The 18278-nt window shown below is 40.2% G+C and overlaps 1 protein-coding gene across 5 annotated transcripts in view; it reads left to right on the top strand.

The window, feature by feature from the left end:
* The window catches only part of LOC117402554 (synaptotagmin-like protein 2), a 95809-nt gene extending 77816 nt beyond the window's left edge, over positions 1 to 17993 (top strand). For 4 of the 5 annotated variants that reach the window (XM_034003816.3, XM_034003818.3, XM_059024509.1 and 1 more), the window contains exons 11-17: positions 610 to 785; positions 9595 to 9697; positions 11470 to 11631; positions 12472 to 12550; positions 13074 to 13173; positions 15750 to 15955; positions 17658 to 17992. In XM_034003816.3, the coding sequence (XP_033859707.3) occupies positions 610 to 785; positions 9595 to 9697; positions 11470 to 11631; positions 12472 to 12550; positions 13074 to 13173; positions 15750 to 15955; positions 17658 to 17797 (966 nt within the window). In that variant the 3' untranslated portion in view covers positions 17798 to 17992. Of the gene's footprint in view, positions 1 to 609; positions 786 to 9594; positions 9698 to 11469; positions 11632 to 12471; positions 12551 to 13073; positions 13174 to 15749; positions 15956 to 17657 lie in introns of all 5 variants that reach the window. The other variant, XM_034003819.3, reaches the window with a different exon arrangement.
* The last annotated feature ends 285 nt before the right edge of the window (positions 17994 to 18278 follow it).

The raw sequence follows: 18278 nt of genomic DNA, 5'->3' as shown, positions 1-18278 counted from the left end.
CACAGGGGTTGAATACTTATGCAAGCAAGATATTTCAGTTTTTTTATTTTTCTTAAAAATATTTCCCAACATAAACCAATGTCACCTTACAATAATTGATTTTGAGTTTCAGTGTTTTAAAATAAAATATCAAACAGAACGAAATTTCAGTGTACCATTTGTAATTCAGTGATATGAGAGAATTGGTCAGGGGTCTGAATACTTTTGCAAGGCACTATATATAATATATAATATATATATATATATATATAATATGTGTGTGTGTAAATAAAATAATTTGGTTAATTTTTTATAAAGGGAAATTACAAAAATGACTCATCAGTCATCCCCAAACTTCTTGGGCTATTTTCCTTTCTGAATCATGGAAGGTGGAAATAAATATACAGTTATCTCAGCATTGTGTGTCCTGAATTTTATATGGAGGATATTAAATATATGGTCCCATTCAGCTTTGTCAAGCCTGTTTTTTACACTTGTTTACAATGTGGTGTTTTCTTGTGTGTGTGTGTTTTTTTTGTGTGTTTTACAAACTTTTGTAAGTAGTGGCTCATGTACACTCATTAAGTATTCCAGACCTATTGCATATTCAGAACTGTTTCTGTGTTTCAGCTAAGTGGTAGTTGGATGAGTCTGTACAGTGATGCTGGGGATTTTGGCAACGTCTGTGTCCAGGGAGCAGTGGAGTTCGCCCTGCTGTACAGTGATGTGAACAGAGAACTGGTTATCCTTGTGGAGCAGTGTCAGGACCTGGCGATTGCAAATGTGAAGAAACAGCGAACAGACCCGTGAGCAAATGGGAACGGGATGAGGCTTTGTTAAAAATTGGGATCATACTGTAGATATCTAGTGAACAAAAACTCCTGGAATTAACACATTGTGAAGGGTTTTGGTGAAAGGTGAAATCTATTTAGATTCAAAATAGTTTAAGTTTCTCCAATATACTATACTCAGGAATACTTATTACTTCAGTTTGCCTGTTGAGGGTGAAAACAATAGATACTGAGCAAGGTATTATGCAATTTGCAATCGGATCATCTGAACCTGTTGAGAGTTAGTGGAGGAACCCACACTGAACTTGTTAGCCATACAGCTACAGCTGAATCAAAAAGACAATGAAAATGAAGATATGCTGGTACCACAAACTCAGAAGCCCAAATTGTAAATTTAATAAGGCTGTTATTCCATCAGTTAATGACTTGTAACAGTGGTGGCGCTAGGCATAAGCAGACTAAGCAAAGGTCCCCAAGCAGTTCAAGGGGCCCCTGACTTTCAGGGGGATTTTGCATTTTTTTGTGTTATACTCCTGTTAAAAAAAATTGATGAAGGCGATCCTGAAACACAAATTATTTGGTAACGGAATGAGACAGATGTTTAGAAATTGCACCTGCAAAGCACTTCAGTCAGGTGTATGGCTGCCATATTGAGGTCATGTGTGTGTTTCTGTTTATGATCTATGGAGATGGTATAATTTGAGCTGTATTATTTCTTACTTGTTACATTGCTACTGTTGTGTTTTTTAAAAAAAAAACAAACAAAAAAAACCTTTTACTGTAACTACTGGCCATATCAGGGATACAGAGCACGCACTTCGACATAAGGTCTTTATAGTTGGTACACAGGAGTATTATGTGATTCTCTCTAATGTTCCTTTATAGGTGGTGTCTAGTGAACATTTACTGTTTCACTGCCACATTGATTTTAACCTCTGGGTGTAGCAATGACCTTTTTCACACAGCTATTTAACTTCCTGTTTACAAGCCACTCAAGCTGACATTGTATTCCCTTCAATTATGCCCGTTTTGGGATGCTTTGTTTTTGTCCATCCCAATTTTATATTTTCATGTTGGATGGGTTTACTGAATCTCTATCAGATAAGCTTCAGTAACCCTAAATAATTCACAAACATCTTTTTCCTTTCCCTCGCGTGACATCCTTTCAAAAACATAAGCAATTAAAATAAAATGTAAATGTACACAGACTTTAAACCATCATCACCAGGAAGACACCTTACAAAAACCAACTGCAATGATTATACTACTAGTACTGCATATGGCATAACGTTTAATTTGAGATATAAATCATTTAATCCGTACTAGGGAGCTGTTATTAATTTTAATACAAGCACCCTTGAGCTTGTCTTGAAGCGTTTCATGATAGATAAATTAATTTAACAGTGCTTCTAGTCTAAAATAACTCTGAGCCTCTGAGAAACTGTATACAATACAAATAAGTTAACGGCATGTTTATCATTGAAATTCATAGCTGCTCTAATGCCATTAGAATGGATAATTCTTTATTTTTTTTTAAATAAAATGCCTTTTTTGAACAGTACTTGGAGATAGTCTTAGCAAAAACAAAAGTGCCATCTGTAGTTGTGTGTGTTTTTAATGTGATCTTGACATTGGAATCCCTTCATAAGATTAATGGTGACTATTAGCCGTTAATGCAGTAACCCTTGCTCTTGGATGCTCTTGAATGCTTTTGAGAATGATTCCTTCTAGTAGTTTTTGGTGTACACAAGTCATTGTTTTTACCAACAGACCTGTTAAGTCTGGATGTTTGCTCTTTATAACACCAATGGCATTGGTAGAGCTATTCTGTTTTATACTGTAGGTTTAATTGTTGTGCTATTAGTAGCACTTTAAGTTCATCATGGATAGTACATTGGTTTGAGGTTCAGTGCTGAGATCCAGGATTGATGACCAAGTTGTTTTTAATGCAAGTCTAGTGTATTTTGAGGTTGGCAAAGATCTGACAGGACGGCACTAACTTCACTTAATTGTACCTTGATAATTAGGAGGCTAAATTAACCACAATTTGACAGATACCTTTTTTTTTTTAGACCTGTTTCTGTAAAAAGCCAAACTTTTGTATGCATGCCCTGAAGAAACAAGTAAACCAGTAGTTTCCTGTAATGCAAAATAAGCACATTGATTTGAACTAAAGGGATGCTTCTGAGTTGCTTAATGTAGAATTTGTGTAGTGCGATATTTTTCTGTTGCTTAAGATATCATCTGAAGCTTTTTTTTTTCTTTCCTTATTACCAAAAAGCCATAGACATCACACATTGTATTATACCTATGTGAAATATTTCCCAACCTGTTCATAAATTACATTTGTCCATATCTTCAAACACAATTCAAATTCTAAGAAACCAGTCACTAAGGCATGTATTCTAAACGTTTAATAAGCTAAATTCTGTACAGGTTTTATTAATTGGGGGGTGCTGCTGTATGTTACTCTGGATCCGGGTAATCTCAACGCCTACCTTTTTTTGTAGATTTTTGACAATGCATTCTTTCAGCAGCCTTTAATTGCATTTTTAAATGTGTGTATTGAACAGATTTAATATTTATTCATAACATATAGATAAAAATAAATTGTGTGCATTGTTTCCTTATGTCGAAGAATCCTGCAGTTCTTCAAATCTTAATGAGACGGCACCACCAACTCTCAGTTTGGCCTCATTTGCTCTGTTAATTCTCCTGCCAATCATGCCAGCAGAATCGATTTAAAAGCAGACAAGGCTTGATCTTTCTAGGACCCAGGTTAATTAAAGTAGCTAGATTGTTTCAAATTAAAGTTAGTTGGATGGAAAGTTGAACTTTCAATTCAAATCAGTAGATACAGCATTATAACCCTAAAATAGAAATGTAACCACTAAATATTGTATTTACTAAATATATTGTATTTACTAAAAATATATTGTATTTACTAAATATTGTTTGAGCCTGTGACGCAGTCGTGGCCCTGCCCCCGAGGGATGAAAAGTACTGCGCTCACAGATCTCTGCGTCATTTCTTTCAAGCCTGCTACAATCCATGGATTATTATTATTTATTTCTTAGCAGACTCCCTTATCCAGGGCGACTTACAATTGTTACAAGATATCACATTTTTTTTTACATACAATTAACCATTTATACAGTTGGGTTTTTACTTGAGCAATCAAGGTAAAGTACCTTGCTCAAGGGTACAGCAGCAGCGCCCCCCACCTGGGATTGAACCCATGACCCTCTGGTCAAGTCCAGAGCCCTAACCACTACTCCACACTGCTGTATGGTTATATTAACCTTGAAGGTTAATATAACCATTAACCTTCAAGGATGCAAAGATCTTATTGTATTACTTGTATTGTAACGCTTGAAATGTTTTTGCTTACGATTGTAAGTCGCCCTGGATAAGGGCGTCTGCTAAGAAATAAATAATAATAATAATAATAATAATGCAGCGACCTTGAAGGTTAATGTTGTATTTCTATTTCAGGAAACCCAGGGTTATGATAATAACCGAACGTATCCTTTCAAAAACAAAATGTAACCATTACCGAATGGGTGAGTGTACCAAAGCAGCCACAAGGACAAGATTGCCGACGACTGGAGTGCTACAAGCCTAAGCCAAAGTCTGCCCTGTGCGTTACCATCCGGAACCCCAGTAAAATAAGTAGCTAGGGTGAAAAAATGTACGGAAAATTTCACCTCCTATGCCTGTGTTGTAAGGGTTGACCTGAGAAGCCACCCTTAACTCTAGTTCCAAAGCCAGCGTTTTAAGGATCCACGACATTGACTGTAGAACCTAGTGACGGTATGGGTAGTAGCCCACACTGTTGCATTGCAAATGTCCTTGACAGATGCACGCTGGAATAAAGCCCATGAAGTTGCCATGCCCCTGGTGGAATGTGCAGTGAGCTTTTCTGGAGGGGGCAAGTTGGCCAGCTCATAGGCAGTCCTGACTGTCTGTCTGCTGTCCACTTGGACAACTGCTGCTTAGACAGAGCTTGACCACAGGACTTTGCCTCATAGCAGTCAAATTGTATTCGTCTTGTCAACATAGTACACCAGGGCCTGAACTTGGCAGTGTGTATGGAGCTGTTGCTCTATCAGACTGGAAAGGAGGAGGACGGAAATCCTCCAATTCAACAGACCGGTTGACATGGAACGCCCAGATAGTCGTCAGAAAAAAAAGCTGGGTTGGTACGGAGCATGACCTTTGTCCTTGCCTCTCTAAAAATTAAGCAGGCCTTCGCTATACAGAATGCCTGCATCACTCATCCACTTTGCAGAGGTGAAAGCAAGCAAGAAAGATGCTTTTGAATTATAAAAATTTCAGTTCAGCTGAGGAATGTCATTCATAGGCAGCCAAATTGCCTCGCCAGAAATAGCTGCCAGATAGACCTTTTAATGTAGAGGGGGCTTTCCCTTTGTCAAATAGGTCCTGCAAAAATTGCAGTATTACTGCCATGGAACAAGTCGTGGGGGTCTAACCCACGAGGCAGACGCCACGTCTGAAAGACCACTCACTTGTACCCGTACTAGGAATGCATGGACACTGCTCTGGCATTTTGCAGGGTGTCAATAACCCTATTGGACAGACCCAGCCGTTCATGTGCCAGACCCAGAGCTGCAGGCTCGATGGGTTGGGATGCCATAAGGTCCCCCGTGCCTGACTGAGCAGGTTGCGGCACCTTGGCAGTCTCCTCAGCTAGCAGCTCAAGCTGCATCAGGGTTGAAAACCAGAATCTCCTGGGCCAATATAGATCTACTAGGAGCACCTTGGCCCGGTCCTGCCTGATTTTCTCCAGATATAGTGAGAACAGGTCGAGTGGTGGGAAGGCGTATAACAGATGCCTCAGCCACTGTTGTGCCAAGGCATCTATTCCCAAAGATTGACTCAGAGGCCCACTTTCTAACCGGAGTTACATTTAATTAACAAGAATCTTTGACTGTAATCACTTTCCCAAATCCATTGCATGAAGTCATGCCTTGGCCGGACTTAAACTGCCCACATTGATAGGTCCGCTGATAAGAAAAAGCATACATCGTAATTCTACCACTAAGCTCTTATTCATTTTATAACATAATGATGTAATGAGCATAAGATCATCATCTTGTACTATGCAATACTTCTCATTAGTGAAATAACAGTTTATATGAAGCAAAAACCTTGAAATGAAGACAGCGTCTAACCAGCAAAATCATGCTTTGAATGCCAAAATTCGTCTGAAGGTCTAATGCTGCCTATTTGCCAGTGGTTTCTAATTAGGTCACATTTTGCACTGAATTCTCATTTTCAGACTTAAGTTTCCCTGTTTTATAATACTTCTGTTCTCTATTGCAGCAAAACCTTAAAACAAGTAAACACTTGTTAGTTCAAATATTCAATTTCAATTTACCCAAACATTAATTCTCTCCAGAGTTTTATTCTATTTCTGTTACATCGGAATACTTATAAAAGCATCTGTGCATAGTTTAAAAATATGTTTTCCAGCTAAAGTTTTTCTGATAAGGAATTTCAACTGCGAACAAATTTGCAAGTTAATTACATAAGATCCTCATTTCTGCCTTTCCTCCCAAGGTTACAAGGCCTTGGCACCGGCAGCGCTCCGATAAGGAAAGCTCATGTCTTAAGTCTGGCCAGTTTCCAAGAACTAATAAGCAAAGGCACACTGACAAGCTATTTTCTAACATTAGGTCAATGCCTGTTCTCCCTTTGTCTCCAATATTTTTTTTTTCTGCTGGCTTTATAGCCTTTAAAATACAGTACCAAGTATATTATAACATCAACATTGTTGCAGTTTCACAAATGTTCAATTTGTATCCCACAGATCGGCTTGTTTCCAGTAGGAGTGACAGTCTTGGGTCAGGTTCTGCTTAAGTGGGTCTGTTCTATTTCTGCACATCACTTTAAAGAGTGACCGTCTTTAAAAGCCTGCAAAAAAACTTAAACCTTGTTTGCCAGGCTCCCATCTTTACATTCTCATTCCCATCATCAGTGGGGAACCGTAAAAGAAATTAAGCTGGTTCCATCAAAGAACTATGCATCTCTGCCGCATACACCTTTCACTCAAAAAGGCCCTTGCACCTTGTGCAAGGGAAGAAAGGTTTTAGGGTCACACGTGATACGGCCTTTGAGGCTGCTGGGGCCTAGGGTGCCAGTTTGCCGCTGGTTTACGTACTGGAGGCGATTGCTTGGGAAGCAGGTGAACCAGCTCCTTGGTGGAACATATGCCCTTGAGTGATCGTGGCATACAACAGCTGTGCTTTGTCCCCATCAGGCACACATGCTTGGGAAAGCCAAAGCTCGGAACCCCAGTAAAATAAGTAGCTAGGGAAAGCTAAAGCTGCCTGCGTGTGGCTACCAGCGCAGCCAGATTTCTACCTATAGCCTGTCCGTTGAGCTTGGACAGATGGAGCAGGTTTTTATTTACCAGGCGCAGCTCATCCAGCTGTTGTGGTGAGGATAGAAGCGTCAAATTAGATGCCTGGACTAAGGCAGCAATAGAAGCCTCAACTGGTGGAAAATGGGCCAGGCCCAGCTTTTCTGGATTATGCACCCTATATAGGGTGTTCATTGACCGGGAAACAGCAGCTGTTGCCGGATGATTCAAGGAAGACTTCATGGAGAAAATCTAGGTGAACTGAGGTGGTGAGGTGGTGGTATGGGAGGCTCCTCATCAAAAATGGACTCTTTAGTTTCACCTGCTGTAGGCCAGGGCGCTTGCAAGATTGCAGTGGCCCTCTTGATTAGCATTATGAGCTCTGCTGACAGGGAGAGCTTAACCGCAGGGGACATGCCGTCAGACTACGTCCTCAGATGGGAACATCGGCTCCTGTTAGCCCCTCTCCTCAGAGGTGGCGATGGACAGCATGTTTTCCTGTGGCCAATCTGTGATTGCAGCCTCATGGGGCCTCAAGGGGACAGGCAGGGCAGATGGCGCTGAACATTCCTGCAGTAATTCAGCGAGAACAGTTCCTTGGTGGGAAACTGCTGCCCAGATCTTTTCCATCTGCTCCTTGCCTGGAACAGCGATCAGCAGACTCGTCCGTGTGATCTTCCTCTTCTGGGTGGGAGGAGGAGAGGCAGACTGTGAAGACAGTTTCCTGTTTGAGCTACTTTCCTGGGTGCGTCATCCACTCTTCCTTGGCGCAGAGCCGTGGGGTGAGGACACGGCCATGTCTCTAAGAGGGTGATGGGGAAGAGCACTGAGCAGAAGTAACGGACGCAGAACACTCCTTAGAGCCGAGGGATAAACTTTTTTCAAGCCTGCGCTTGGAGAAAGGGGCACAAAACTCACAGAAGCTGCGATTTAGCCAGTGCCTCCTTGGAATGCTCTGGCCCCAGGCAGGAACACCTGCCGTGCTTGTCCTCAGTAGGCAGACTGACCTTGCATGTCTCAAGGATAGAAACCAGACATAATGCAATGAGCAAGCAATGCAGTGTACAGTTGTACAGTTGCTGCCTCAATCTACTTATAGATATCGACCGGGTGGATCAAGACCCGAGCGGGACCGGTTTGGTACCGGACCAGTGACCTTGGTAGCGGGCTGGAACTATGTTGGTACCTGGACAGTACCAGGTCGGTTCGGTGTATTTAACACTGGGTCGGTACTAGTTCAGGGCCGGATCGGTACTGGTACGGAACCTTGTCGGCACCAGACCTGTTCGATGGCTTTGGCTGCGTTCGGGACCGGATCTGAACAGCATTGGGAGCGGAAGTGGGTCAGTGACCTCGGTACCGTTCGGTACGGGTCCACCTGTTCGCAGTCACCGTGGGTGGCAACTTACAGGGATGCCGACCTGTAAAAGCCTCTGGCAAAACCAGTCAGTTAGTACCACACACGAGACTGAGGGAAGTCTTCTTGTTAGAATGGACTAACAGCCTTCGTAATGATGATGCTAAAAAGCTGTTGCCAAAATGGTACCAGGACACTGGGGTTGAACAACCAAAGCTCTTGCTGCATGTGGGCCGAGTACGACGTTGCAGACAGGCCTGCGCGTAGTATCTGCAAAACAGCAAAAAGCACGATGAGAAAAGACTTTGTCAACAAAAAAATAGTAATTGAACAATTACATATGTAATATATAAAACGTCTCATAGTGCTAAAAAGCAAAAACAAGAAATAAAATAAGTTCCAGCCAGAGCTATGCAGCCTGGGGGGAGAGCACAAAGTCAGCTGACTTATGTTGCTGGATCCCTGGGAAGGAGCGTCATGAGCTGCTGGCTTGACGCGGGGAACAAGGCCGCAGAGGGATGTAACTAGCAACAGGCTGTAGTGCACACACATACATAAATAGAGAAACTATTACAGCGATGCGTTTTAATATTGCATGTAATTTGTGTAAAAACACAAAAAAATTGAAATGCACAGATAGTGTGTAGTTATTTGAACAAGGCTGTCCGATCAGGTCAGTCTTGAAAAGAAAAATGGCCCCGAGATCTGTGAATGCAGTCCTTTATCCCTCGGGTGCAGGGTCACAACTGTGTCACAGGCTCAAAGAGCAGCTTTGGTATACAATATTCAGGATTCGGGTCTTTAGGAGGTAAATACTCATTCGGTAGTGGTTACATTTCATACTTGAAACTGAACCATTGTTTTTAAATCATTCCCACTGTCCTGCTTCAATAGCCCTAACTTGCAACATCATGAGTTACTATACATTTCTGGTTCGTGCTTTGTTGAGTAAACCATTGGTATGAAATATATCCAAGTTCATGAATAGTCCCCGAAATGTAAGCCTTTTTCTCAGAGAGTAATCGTAATATATCCACCTAAACATCATGGAAATAATTGTTTTCATTTCTTTTTCAATACAGGTATGTGAAGACCTATTTGTACCCTGAAAAATCCCGCCTTAGCAAGCGGAAGACTTCAGTAAAGAAAAACACTGTGAACCCTGTCTATAAGGAACCGCTAACGGTATGCTAGCACCATGTTTACTGTGGTACACGTATTATTTTAATATTATAAGTAATACTAAGAAGAAACTTAGCATTACCGTGAGATGAGTAGTAAAACAATATGATTTGTATTACATTAAACTACCTTCATTTATTCAATAATATTTTGGTTTACCTTGGTGTATAAGGTGATTTACGAGAGTGCCCCTAGTAGTAGTAGTAATATTATTGATATGATTTTGGCACTGAATTTTAGTACATTTCAGGAACGAGACTTTAATTGGTTGTTTCTGAGTAGCCTACAGAGTACTGCCCCTTTTAAAAATAAGAACAAACAAATAAAGTCAAATCACACAGGTAGGCACCATGTCCAAGAAGCGGGGCATCACAAAGATCAGAAAAAAGACTACAAAAAAGATAAACCTCTCGTTTTTATGTAGTTTGCAAAAAATCAAAAAGACTACTTGGGTACACTATGTTGTATGGAAAAAGTTTCAAGAAATAAAATGGAAGTAATTATTTTTAAGATGCAAGCCCACTTTTTTTGTTTCAAAAAATAAATTAACAAGTGCTGTATGTGTGAAGATCACAACCGAGAGTTTACAGTAAAATACAATCTGTGTTCAACCAAATAGTTTACAGATAATCGCATGTCCGTATTTTCACTGCATGACATACTGCATTTTTAAAGGAAATAAAGGAAGTGCCTAACCAAAAGTGTTTTTACATCCATTTCCAAGATTTCACTGACTTATTCAATTTCACGATTTCCTTGGCCTCTGACAAAATCGTAGCCTTAATTATTATTATGATCTTCGTAAACACAATTTCAGGTAAGCAGAGTAGCTGCCCAGTTGCTGAGTTAGGGTAAAAGAACATACGTTTTACACATCAAGCACATTTTTTTTTCCTGTTACGGCTGTACACTCTTACAACCGGGCTTTTCACACTGCAGCCCACAATGCATAAACTGTGGGGGTTTTTATACCATACTAAATCTTGTAATTGGCTGATTTAGGCCAACCTGCTAAAATAATTAAACAATTCACATATTTAACCCACAAATGTTGACAACTAAGGCTTTTCAGCCCATTGCCTTCTGGGGAATGTAGTCCTGTGCTCCACAGGATTACACTCTCTTTGCGCCTTGTTTCTCTCTCTCTCCTCTCTCTCTCTCTCTCTCTCTCTCTCTCTCTCTCTCTCTCTCTCTCTCTCTCTCTCTCTCTCTCTCTCTCTCTCTCTCTCTCTCTCTCTCTCTCTCTCTCTCTCTCTCTCTCTCTCTCTCTCTCTCTCTCTCTCTCTCTCTCTCTCTCTCTCTCTCTCTCTCTCTCTCTCTCTATATATATATATATATATATATATATATATATATATATATATATATAAAAAAAAAATAATGTATTGCTTTCACAGGGGTGGGCAAAGTTGGCCCTTTCAGTCCAGTGGCTCGGTTGAAGTTGACCTTTTTTGAGTCAAAATTAATCCTGCTCCTGCCACCTGTTTTTTAGATCATTAAAATAACTTCCAGCTCTGCTCCAACCATATTCTAAATTGTTCAATTGAACTGATTAAACCCTCTTCCAGGTTTCAGATTAATGTCTCTCTAAGACTGAAATTGGTCACTTTTTTGGTTATGTGGACTTGCAGACTTAGACAAATTATGTGAATTCTTGACAGTAAAAATGAAAAATAGTAATTCTTATAGGGAGAGAATACTAAAATAAGACATTAAGCTACAATAAATCTAGAATACTAAACATTCACATCAGGTCTTTCTTGATTCTGCTTCAGTATAAAATGACAAAAGTGGAACTTCAGACCAGGACTCTGCATCTCTCGGTGTGGCACAATGACTCTCTGGGTCGAAATGCCTTCCTTGGAGAAGTTCAAATAGACCTGCGGACCTGGGACTGGAGATTTAATGATCTAAACTGGTACAACTTGCAGCCCAAGGTAAGCCTGACACAGAAAAATACCTGCCTCTTTACAGCTCAAGCCACCACTATAAAGAGAATCCAGACATGGGAAAACAAGGTTTTTATGCTGGGTTGTTTTTTGGATAATAATAATAGTGTGAGCCAGTAAAGTTTGTGTTCTCTTCAGAGGAGCCGGACGGGTTCATGAAGTGTATAAACAATGTCCAAACGAGATTTCTCCATTCAATATTCTTTATTTGCTTGGCACAGATTTGTTGCTTTTAGTTACAGCATTAGAATATATAGAGCTCAATGAAACTTGCTTGAAGTACCCTGTGGTAACGCGCTCTCCCCCTTGTCCCAAGACACCGCAAACTCCCCACAGTTCAGCAGCCATGTCACAGTACACAAGGTCTTCCAGTTACAGCTACAGTAGCATTAGCTGTGCAATACAAAACAAAGTACCAACAAATTGTTTTTGCTGTACTAAGTCTACACTAATAACATTTAATAACAATAATCTGAACAATGCAAATACTGTAACCTGGCCAAAGCAATAGAAAATATTTTCCAACATACAATAGCATCAGTAATAAAACAAACTTATGAGATGGATGCAGTAATTGTATCAATTAAATATGCAATTATAAAAACAAGATTAACTGAGATTTAATTGTTTTAATCGCTTTACAGCCCCCATACAAATCCAGTTGTTCAAAGTTGTCAACCAGTTACATTTTGGTCACCCTGGTGTGATTATTTCATATTTTAGTACAGTTAGCAACTGATTCTTTTTTACTGTACCATAAGATCACTTGATTTGCTATTGAGGAGTGCTGCAATTAGTTTGTCTAATGCATAGGTTTTATTGTCTCAGAATCCTGATGCTCCAGAAACCTCCAGCAACAAAGGACAATTAACTGTAGCACTGAAGTATGTGCCAACTGGATCAATAGGTAATTGCTGGATGCTGATAGTATAAGAACTGTGGTGTGTTTCTCATTAATGTAATTAGAATGCATGGCTGGTACAGTATATACAAATTCTTCTAAACTCCTGTCAGACAGGAGTTTCTGCTTGAGATGCATTTCTCTTCCTTAGTTGTACACCACAGAAAATACACATTCTATTATGCCTGTCTTGGATAACATCTTACTGCTGGTAATGGGGGAAAACAATGTAATTTAATAAAAAATAAACATGACACCAGAAGCTTTACAGAATTTAAAGACCCTTTAAACACTACTTTCATGTGGATTATTTGCTACAAAACGCTTCCCTTGTGTCACCTACTATTTTTATTAGTATTATGAGGACTAGTATTAAAGATGTACTATTATATTATATAGCAGGATTGCTGCTATGATCTTAAGGTTTTTTAGGTTGAAAAACAAGCTTGCGCTCTCAAGTTACTTAATGATGATTGCAGAACTGTTCAAAGTATTTGAAGTTTTAATTTATAAAATGGAATTTGTGCAGATGGTGCCAAGCCAGCCACTGGGGAACTCCATATTTGGCTGAAAGAAGCAAGAAACCTGAAAGCCGTAAGGCCCAGTGGTGTTGACTCATTTGTAAAGTGGTAAGAACAAGACCTTTCTGTGCAGATTTAAGCCCCAGTACGATTAATATAATATTGATCTCGCAGTCTTATGTTCAATGACTGTGAGTGTGTGTAAGAACCCAGTTGCTTGCTTTATTCCAAAGGCAATATGCAGGTCAATTAACCTCTTTTAATAGCAGTCTCTTTAGGGTTATACTGCACTGACTCCTATGTTTTATGACATGCTGCCCACAGCATAACGCCTGTGTGGTGCTGCTTGATGTGGGTAACAAACGTGTACCGTTGCATTTATGTTTTTGCTGATGTGAGCAACAGTTTAATGAGAGGGGAAAGGGTTAAACACAAGGACTTGTGCTAAATTCACATTAAATGAAAACTTCTAATATGGACAGATTAAGAGGTGTTACACTGCAGCTACCAGTCTCTGCTCTAACCGAGGAGTTTAAGTGCGCCAAGGTCAGACTGGAAATGACATTAGTAGAGTCACGCGATAAATGCGTAAGGGAGGCAGCACCTGTGTTAAAAACTGGAAGAAAGTGGGCGGCAAAGAAAGCTGTGGAAGATGCAAAGGCTGCCCTTCGAATTGGTGATATCATGGGGCAAGTTCAGCATGGAAGAGGGGGTCTTGGTTTCAGTTCAACTCCTCCTACATGGCACAAGGCGGCCCCAGCTCAAAGAAGGAAGCTGGTAGTCAACGAGGTGCAAAAGCAGGAGGAGAGGATGAGGTGTATAAAGGCCATTTCCCAGGCCAAACAGGGAGAATGGATGAGATGGGAGAGTGTGGAACAACGCAAGATTGGCTGGCAAGACCTATGGTCAATGGAACAGAGCAGGATCAGTTTCCTCATCAGGTCAACATATGATGTTCTCCCATCACCACAGAACCTAAACCTCTGGGTAGGAGAGGATCCCTCATGTCCTTTGTGTTCATCACCTGCAACATTAAGGCACATTTTGACAGGATGTAAGGTGGCTCTTAGCCAAGGACGGTTTACTTGGCGCCATGACCAGGTGCTGCGATGTTTGGCCTTAGCATTGGAAGACAAGCGTAACATGACCAATAAGTTGCCACCTGTTCCATCAAAACATTACACACAAAAGACAACATTCCTCCGCCCAGGAGAGCAACCACCAAGAAAAGGTGTTAAAACCAATCCTCGCCCAGGACAACTGGAAGCTGCTAGAGACTGGAATATGCTGGCAGATGTTGGTCAACGGCTTATTTTTCCACCTGAGATTGCCACCACTAACCTTCGACCAGATATTGTCTTGTGGTCTGGATCAGCACGCCTTGTTCACCTGGTAGAGTTAACAGTGCCATGGGAGGACGCTGTAGATGAGGCGTATGAGAGGAAGAAACTGCGGTATGCTCAACTAGCCACTGAAGCGGAACAGCGAGGATGGAGAGTTCGGGTTTACCCAGTGGAAGTGGGTTGTCGAGGATTTGTGGCACACTCTACAACCCGGTTTCTCAGACGTCGGATTCAGTGGCCAAGAGTTGCGTCGCACAGTGAAGAACTTATATGAAGCAGCAGAGAGGAGCAGCAACTGGCTGTGGTTGAGACGGAAAGATTCTGGCTGGGGACAGGTAAGTAAGCTGGGCTGAGTTGAGTGGGGGACGGAGGGGGGTGATGCTGGGACGCCAGAATCACCGTCGAGCCCTCTTGAGGTGTTGTGGGCTAGTCGACGAAACACTGAGGATGGAAGGTGCCCACTTGAAAACCCCAGAGATGTACCCTACTTAGCTCAATCCAGACGGTTGTCATGCTGATGCGCTGGGGAGGCCGCACTTTGGTTGATCCCCGGAGCCAGCATCGCAGCCGTTGTGTGTGCTGATGCGCCAGGGAGGCAAAATAAGCTGATCCCTGGAGCCAGCATTACACTTCAGCCATTAACACCAGACAGAAGGATATCTACATCATCATATGGAAGGAAACGTAAATGGATGGAGACGCATATGGATCACATTAGTTTACTGTAAAGCTACGTCTTAGTTGGTGCTTATCTTGGCGAGAGCCGAGTTCAAATCAGCATGAAGTTTTAACATCTACTCTCGTGTAATGGAAATCATAATCTTGTCATAGTGCAGGAAGTTAAATAATACTAGTGCAACTTATTTTATGGCTTTTTTTTATACACCACTGTTCTTTGGAATTATGTCATTTGGGGTTAACGGCCAGCACAGATGTTCATAACCAACCACTGTCTTGGCTGGTGTCTTCTAACATCACTTAATGTTTGTTGAATAAAAATACCAGTAAGTAAACAAGAGACAATGCCAGAAATGTAAGCACATTTCATAGAATGTGTTTAAATAGCCAAGGGCCTTGGGACATGGTAATAAACCTCCTTTAACTGCTGAACAAACCCCAATTACGCAGGTCTACAGTTCAGTCTGTCTCTGTCGAGTGTCTTGTTACAGAATTTCATTCATATGAAAAGTTTCAGCATTTGTAACTGGGGAGCATTTGTTTGTGTGTTCAGCAGAAATGACCTGACCTCAATGATTTACTTTGATCTTGCCAATATGTGTGGCTGTTACATTGACTGCCCTATGTTTTATTTGTCTTATTCCATAATCTTTTTGTTTACAGTTACATTTTACCCGACACAAGTAAGAAGGGCAGGCAGAAGACCCGGGTGGTCAAGAAAAGCCTGAACCCCATTTACAACCACACTATGGTTTATGATGGGTTTAGGCACGAGGAAATTAAAGAGGCCTGTTGCGAGCTGACAATCTGGGACCATGACACCTTCTCAAATCAGTACCTGGGAGGGGTTCGGCTCAGCCTGGGGACAGGTAGGAGTACATTTCAGGTTTTTTTTTCGTTTGTTTTTTGTTCCCCCCCACCCCCAAGGTATAATTTTTCAATTTCTTATGGCGGTGCACTTTGTCCAGCTGTGTCCCCAGTGTATTGTTCCACAGGGCAGCACTCTGGAATACCCGTTTCAAATAGGCTTGAATACGTAACATAGATACTGTAAGTGATTTAAAATAGTGGCTGATTAACTAAAGAAAAGATTTCTTTAATATGAATTTATATTTTTAGCTTTTTATAATGATCCCCCCCCCCAGAGTAATTTCTGTATTCTCATGAGCATTCTTTATTATTATATAATTGATTTGGTAGATTGCCCCTAATGTTTTTTAATGAACAATAAATTAATTATTTATAAGACTGAATTACATTGCTACTGGCACTGTAAAAGTGAATCTTAAGTTGAAAAAAGCTTCAGTGAAATTGAGTACTAATTAGTTACAAATTGACATTTTTAACCGTCACCTTTTTAATGGAGTTCTTTCTCCTGTTTCTGTTTTCGCCACAACTGCTATTTTAAACTTTTTAACTAATCCCTTATTTGTCTTACACACCTAATTAGTGGTGTTACCTTTGAACGCATCACAAACCAATGTGTCACTAAAGGGTTTTGACACATGCTTTAATTCCAACAAAAAGGTTTTGAATCCAGGAAGAAAAGCAATATCTGATCATACCAGCTGTACAAAACTTTCACTAACTTGCTGTGTTAAGGTTTACGTTTCAAGGTCATTAATATGCATACAACTATAATTCTCCAGAACTGCAGCAATATTCGATGACTGTCGATTTTTTATTTTTTTTCCTTCCCAAGTTTTCTTTAAAATTTGTCATCTCATTTAAACATAATCCCAGGAGCACATTCATCTTCATAACTTTAAATAACATGCTAGTTAGTACCCTCACTATAGTTATACACTCATGTACTGTAGCAGTATCTATACTCCCTGTTAGATTTTGAATAACAAGCACATTTTCAGTACTGTAGCTTCCTGTCTTATCACACCAAATTAAACTGTTCGTGATCATTGTAATTCATCAAAATGTACAATGCACTAATTTACCTTGATAGCACATTGTCTTTTTAAATCATATTGTATACTGGTATTTAAAACAGATGAGATAATTAGACAACTTGACTAGGGAGCCTGAAAGAGCTAGGTTGTATAATTAACAAAATCTGCGTTTCCGCTAGGAAAAACTGCTGCCTGTCAGTGATGGGTCACGAAGTGTGTTCATATTTAACATTCGCAGTTTGCTTCATAATTTCAAATTCAAATATTTTACACAATAGTTCCTAGCACAACTGAAAACTAAAGGTCTATCAGCATGAATTAAATCATTTTGTACAGAAAGGATAGGTGGGTGTGCAAAATTACATAAGACAAGAGTGACATATATGTATCTAGACTAAAGAGAACGTGTAAAAACCATACAAAAATAAAACATTTTTTAAATAAACTGCACTTGTTTTATGTTTTCATATCAACAAACCCCCCAAGCACAGGCAATCCAGAATCATGGATGAAAACAAAATAAACAAATCCTCCCTTCCAGGAGGAACAAAAAGAGGGTGTGTGGATTGAATCGACCTCTTGTGACTTGCTTTAACAAGCATACACCAAGACGGGAATATCCATTATGTTACTGAAACATAAGCAATCAATTACCTTTGTATTGCAGGTAAAAGCTATGGGAGAAATATGGACTGGATGGATTCCGTAGATGAGGAAATTGAAGTTTGGAGGAGCATGATTTCAAAACCCAATGGCTGGGTGGAAGCAGTGCTGCCCCTGCGACCCTCTATGGCCAAGAAAAAGTAGTACTTGCTACTGAAAGTACTGCCAGATAGCTTCTATTATAACAGTATATTTTGTTTGTTCTGTGATTTTTCCACATTTTTAAATATCTGAGTCACTGGGACTGGGTTGAGGGTAAGTTACATATTGAAATATATTAATTAAATTAATGAGTTGTTATAAAAAATGTATACTTGATAATGATATATATATATATATTTTAAAGTAATCTAGACTTTGTAAATGCACATACTGTAATAAAGTTTTGCATACCACATTGTTTTTAATCCTTTATTTGTAATTGTCTTGTACATCCTAATTTAGTCTAATTTCTAAGGAAGGTTTTTGTAACTACCCATGTACGATATATTTGTACATATAGCCTACTAAGTTTGTATGCAAACCACATAGACACAATGGTACAGTGAGGGTGTCTTTGTGAAAAACTTCAGATAGTGCCAACACTTACACAACATAGCGGAAAAGAGGAGATTATACACAGCAT

Source organism: Acipenser ruthenus, chromosome 5, assembly GCF_902713425.1.
Source record: "Acipenser ruthenus chromosome 5, fAciRut3.2 maternal haplotype, whole genome shotgun sequence".
NCBI classification, from domain to species: domain Eukaryota; kingdom Metazoa; phylum Chordata; class Actinopteri; order Acipenseriformes; family Acipenseridae; genus Acipenser; species Acipenser ruthenus.
This window is presented reverse-complemented; position numbering and strand designations above follow the sequence as displayed.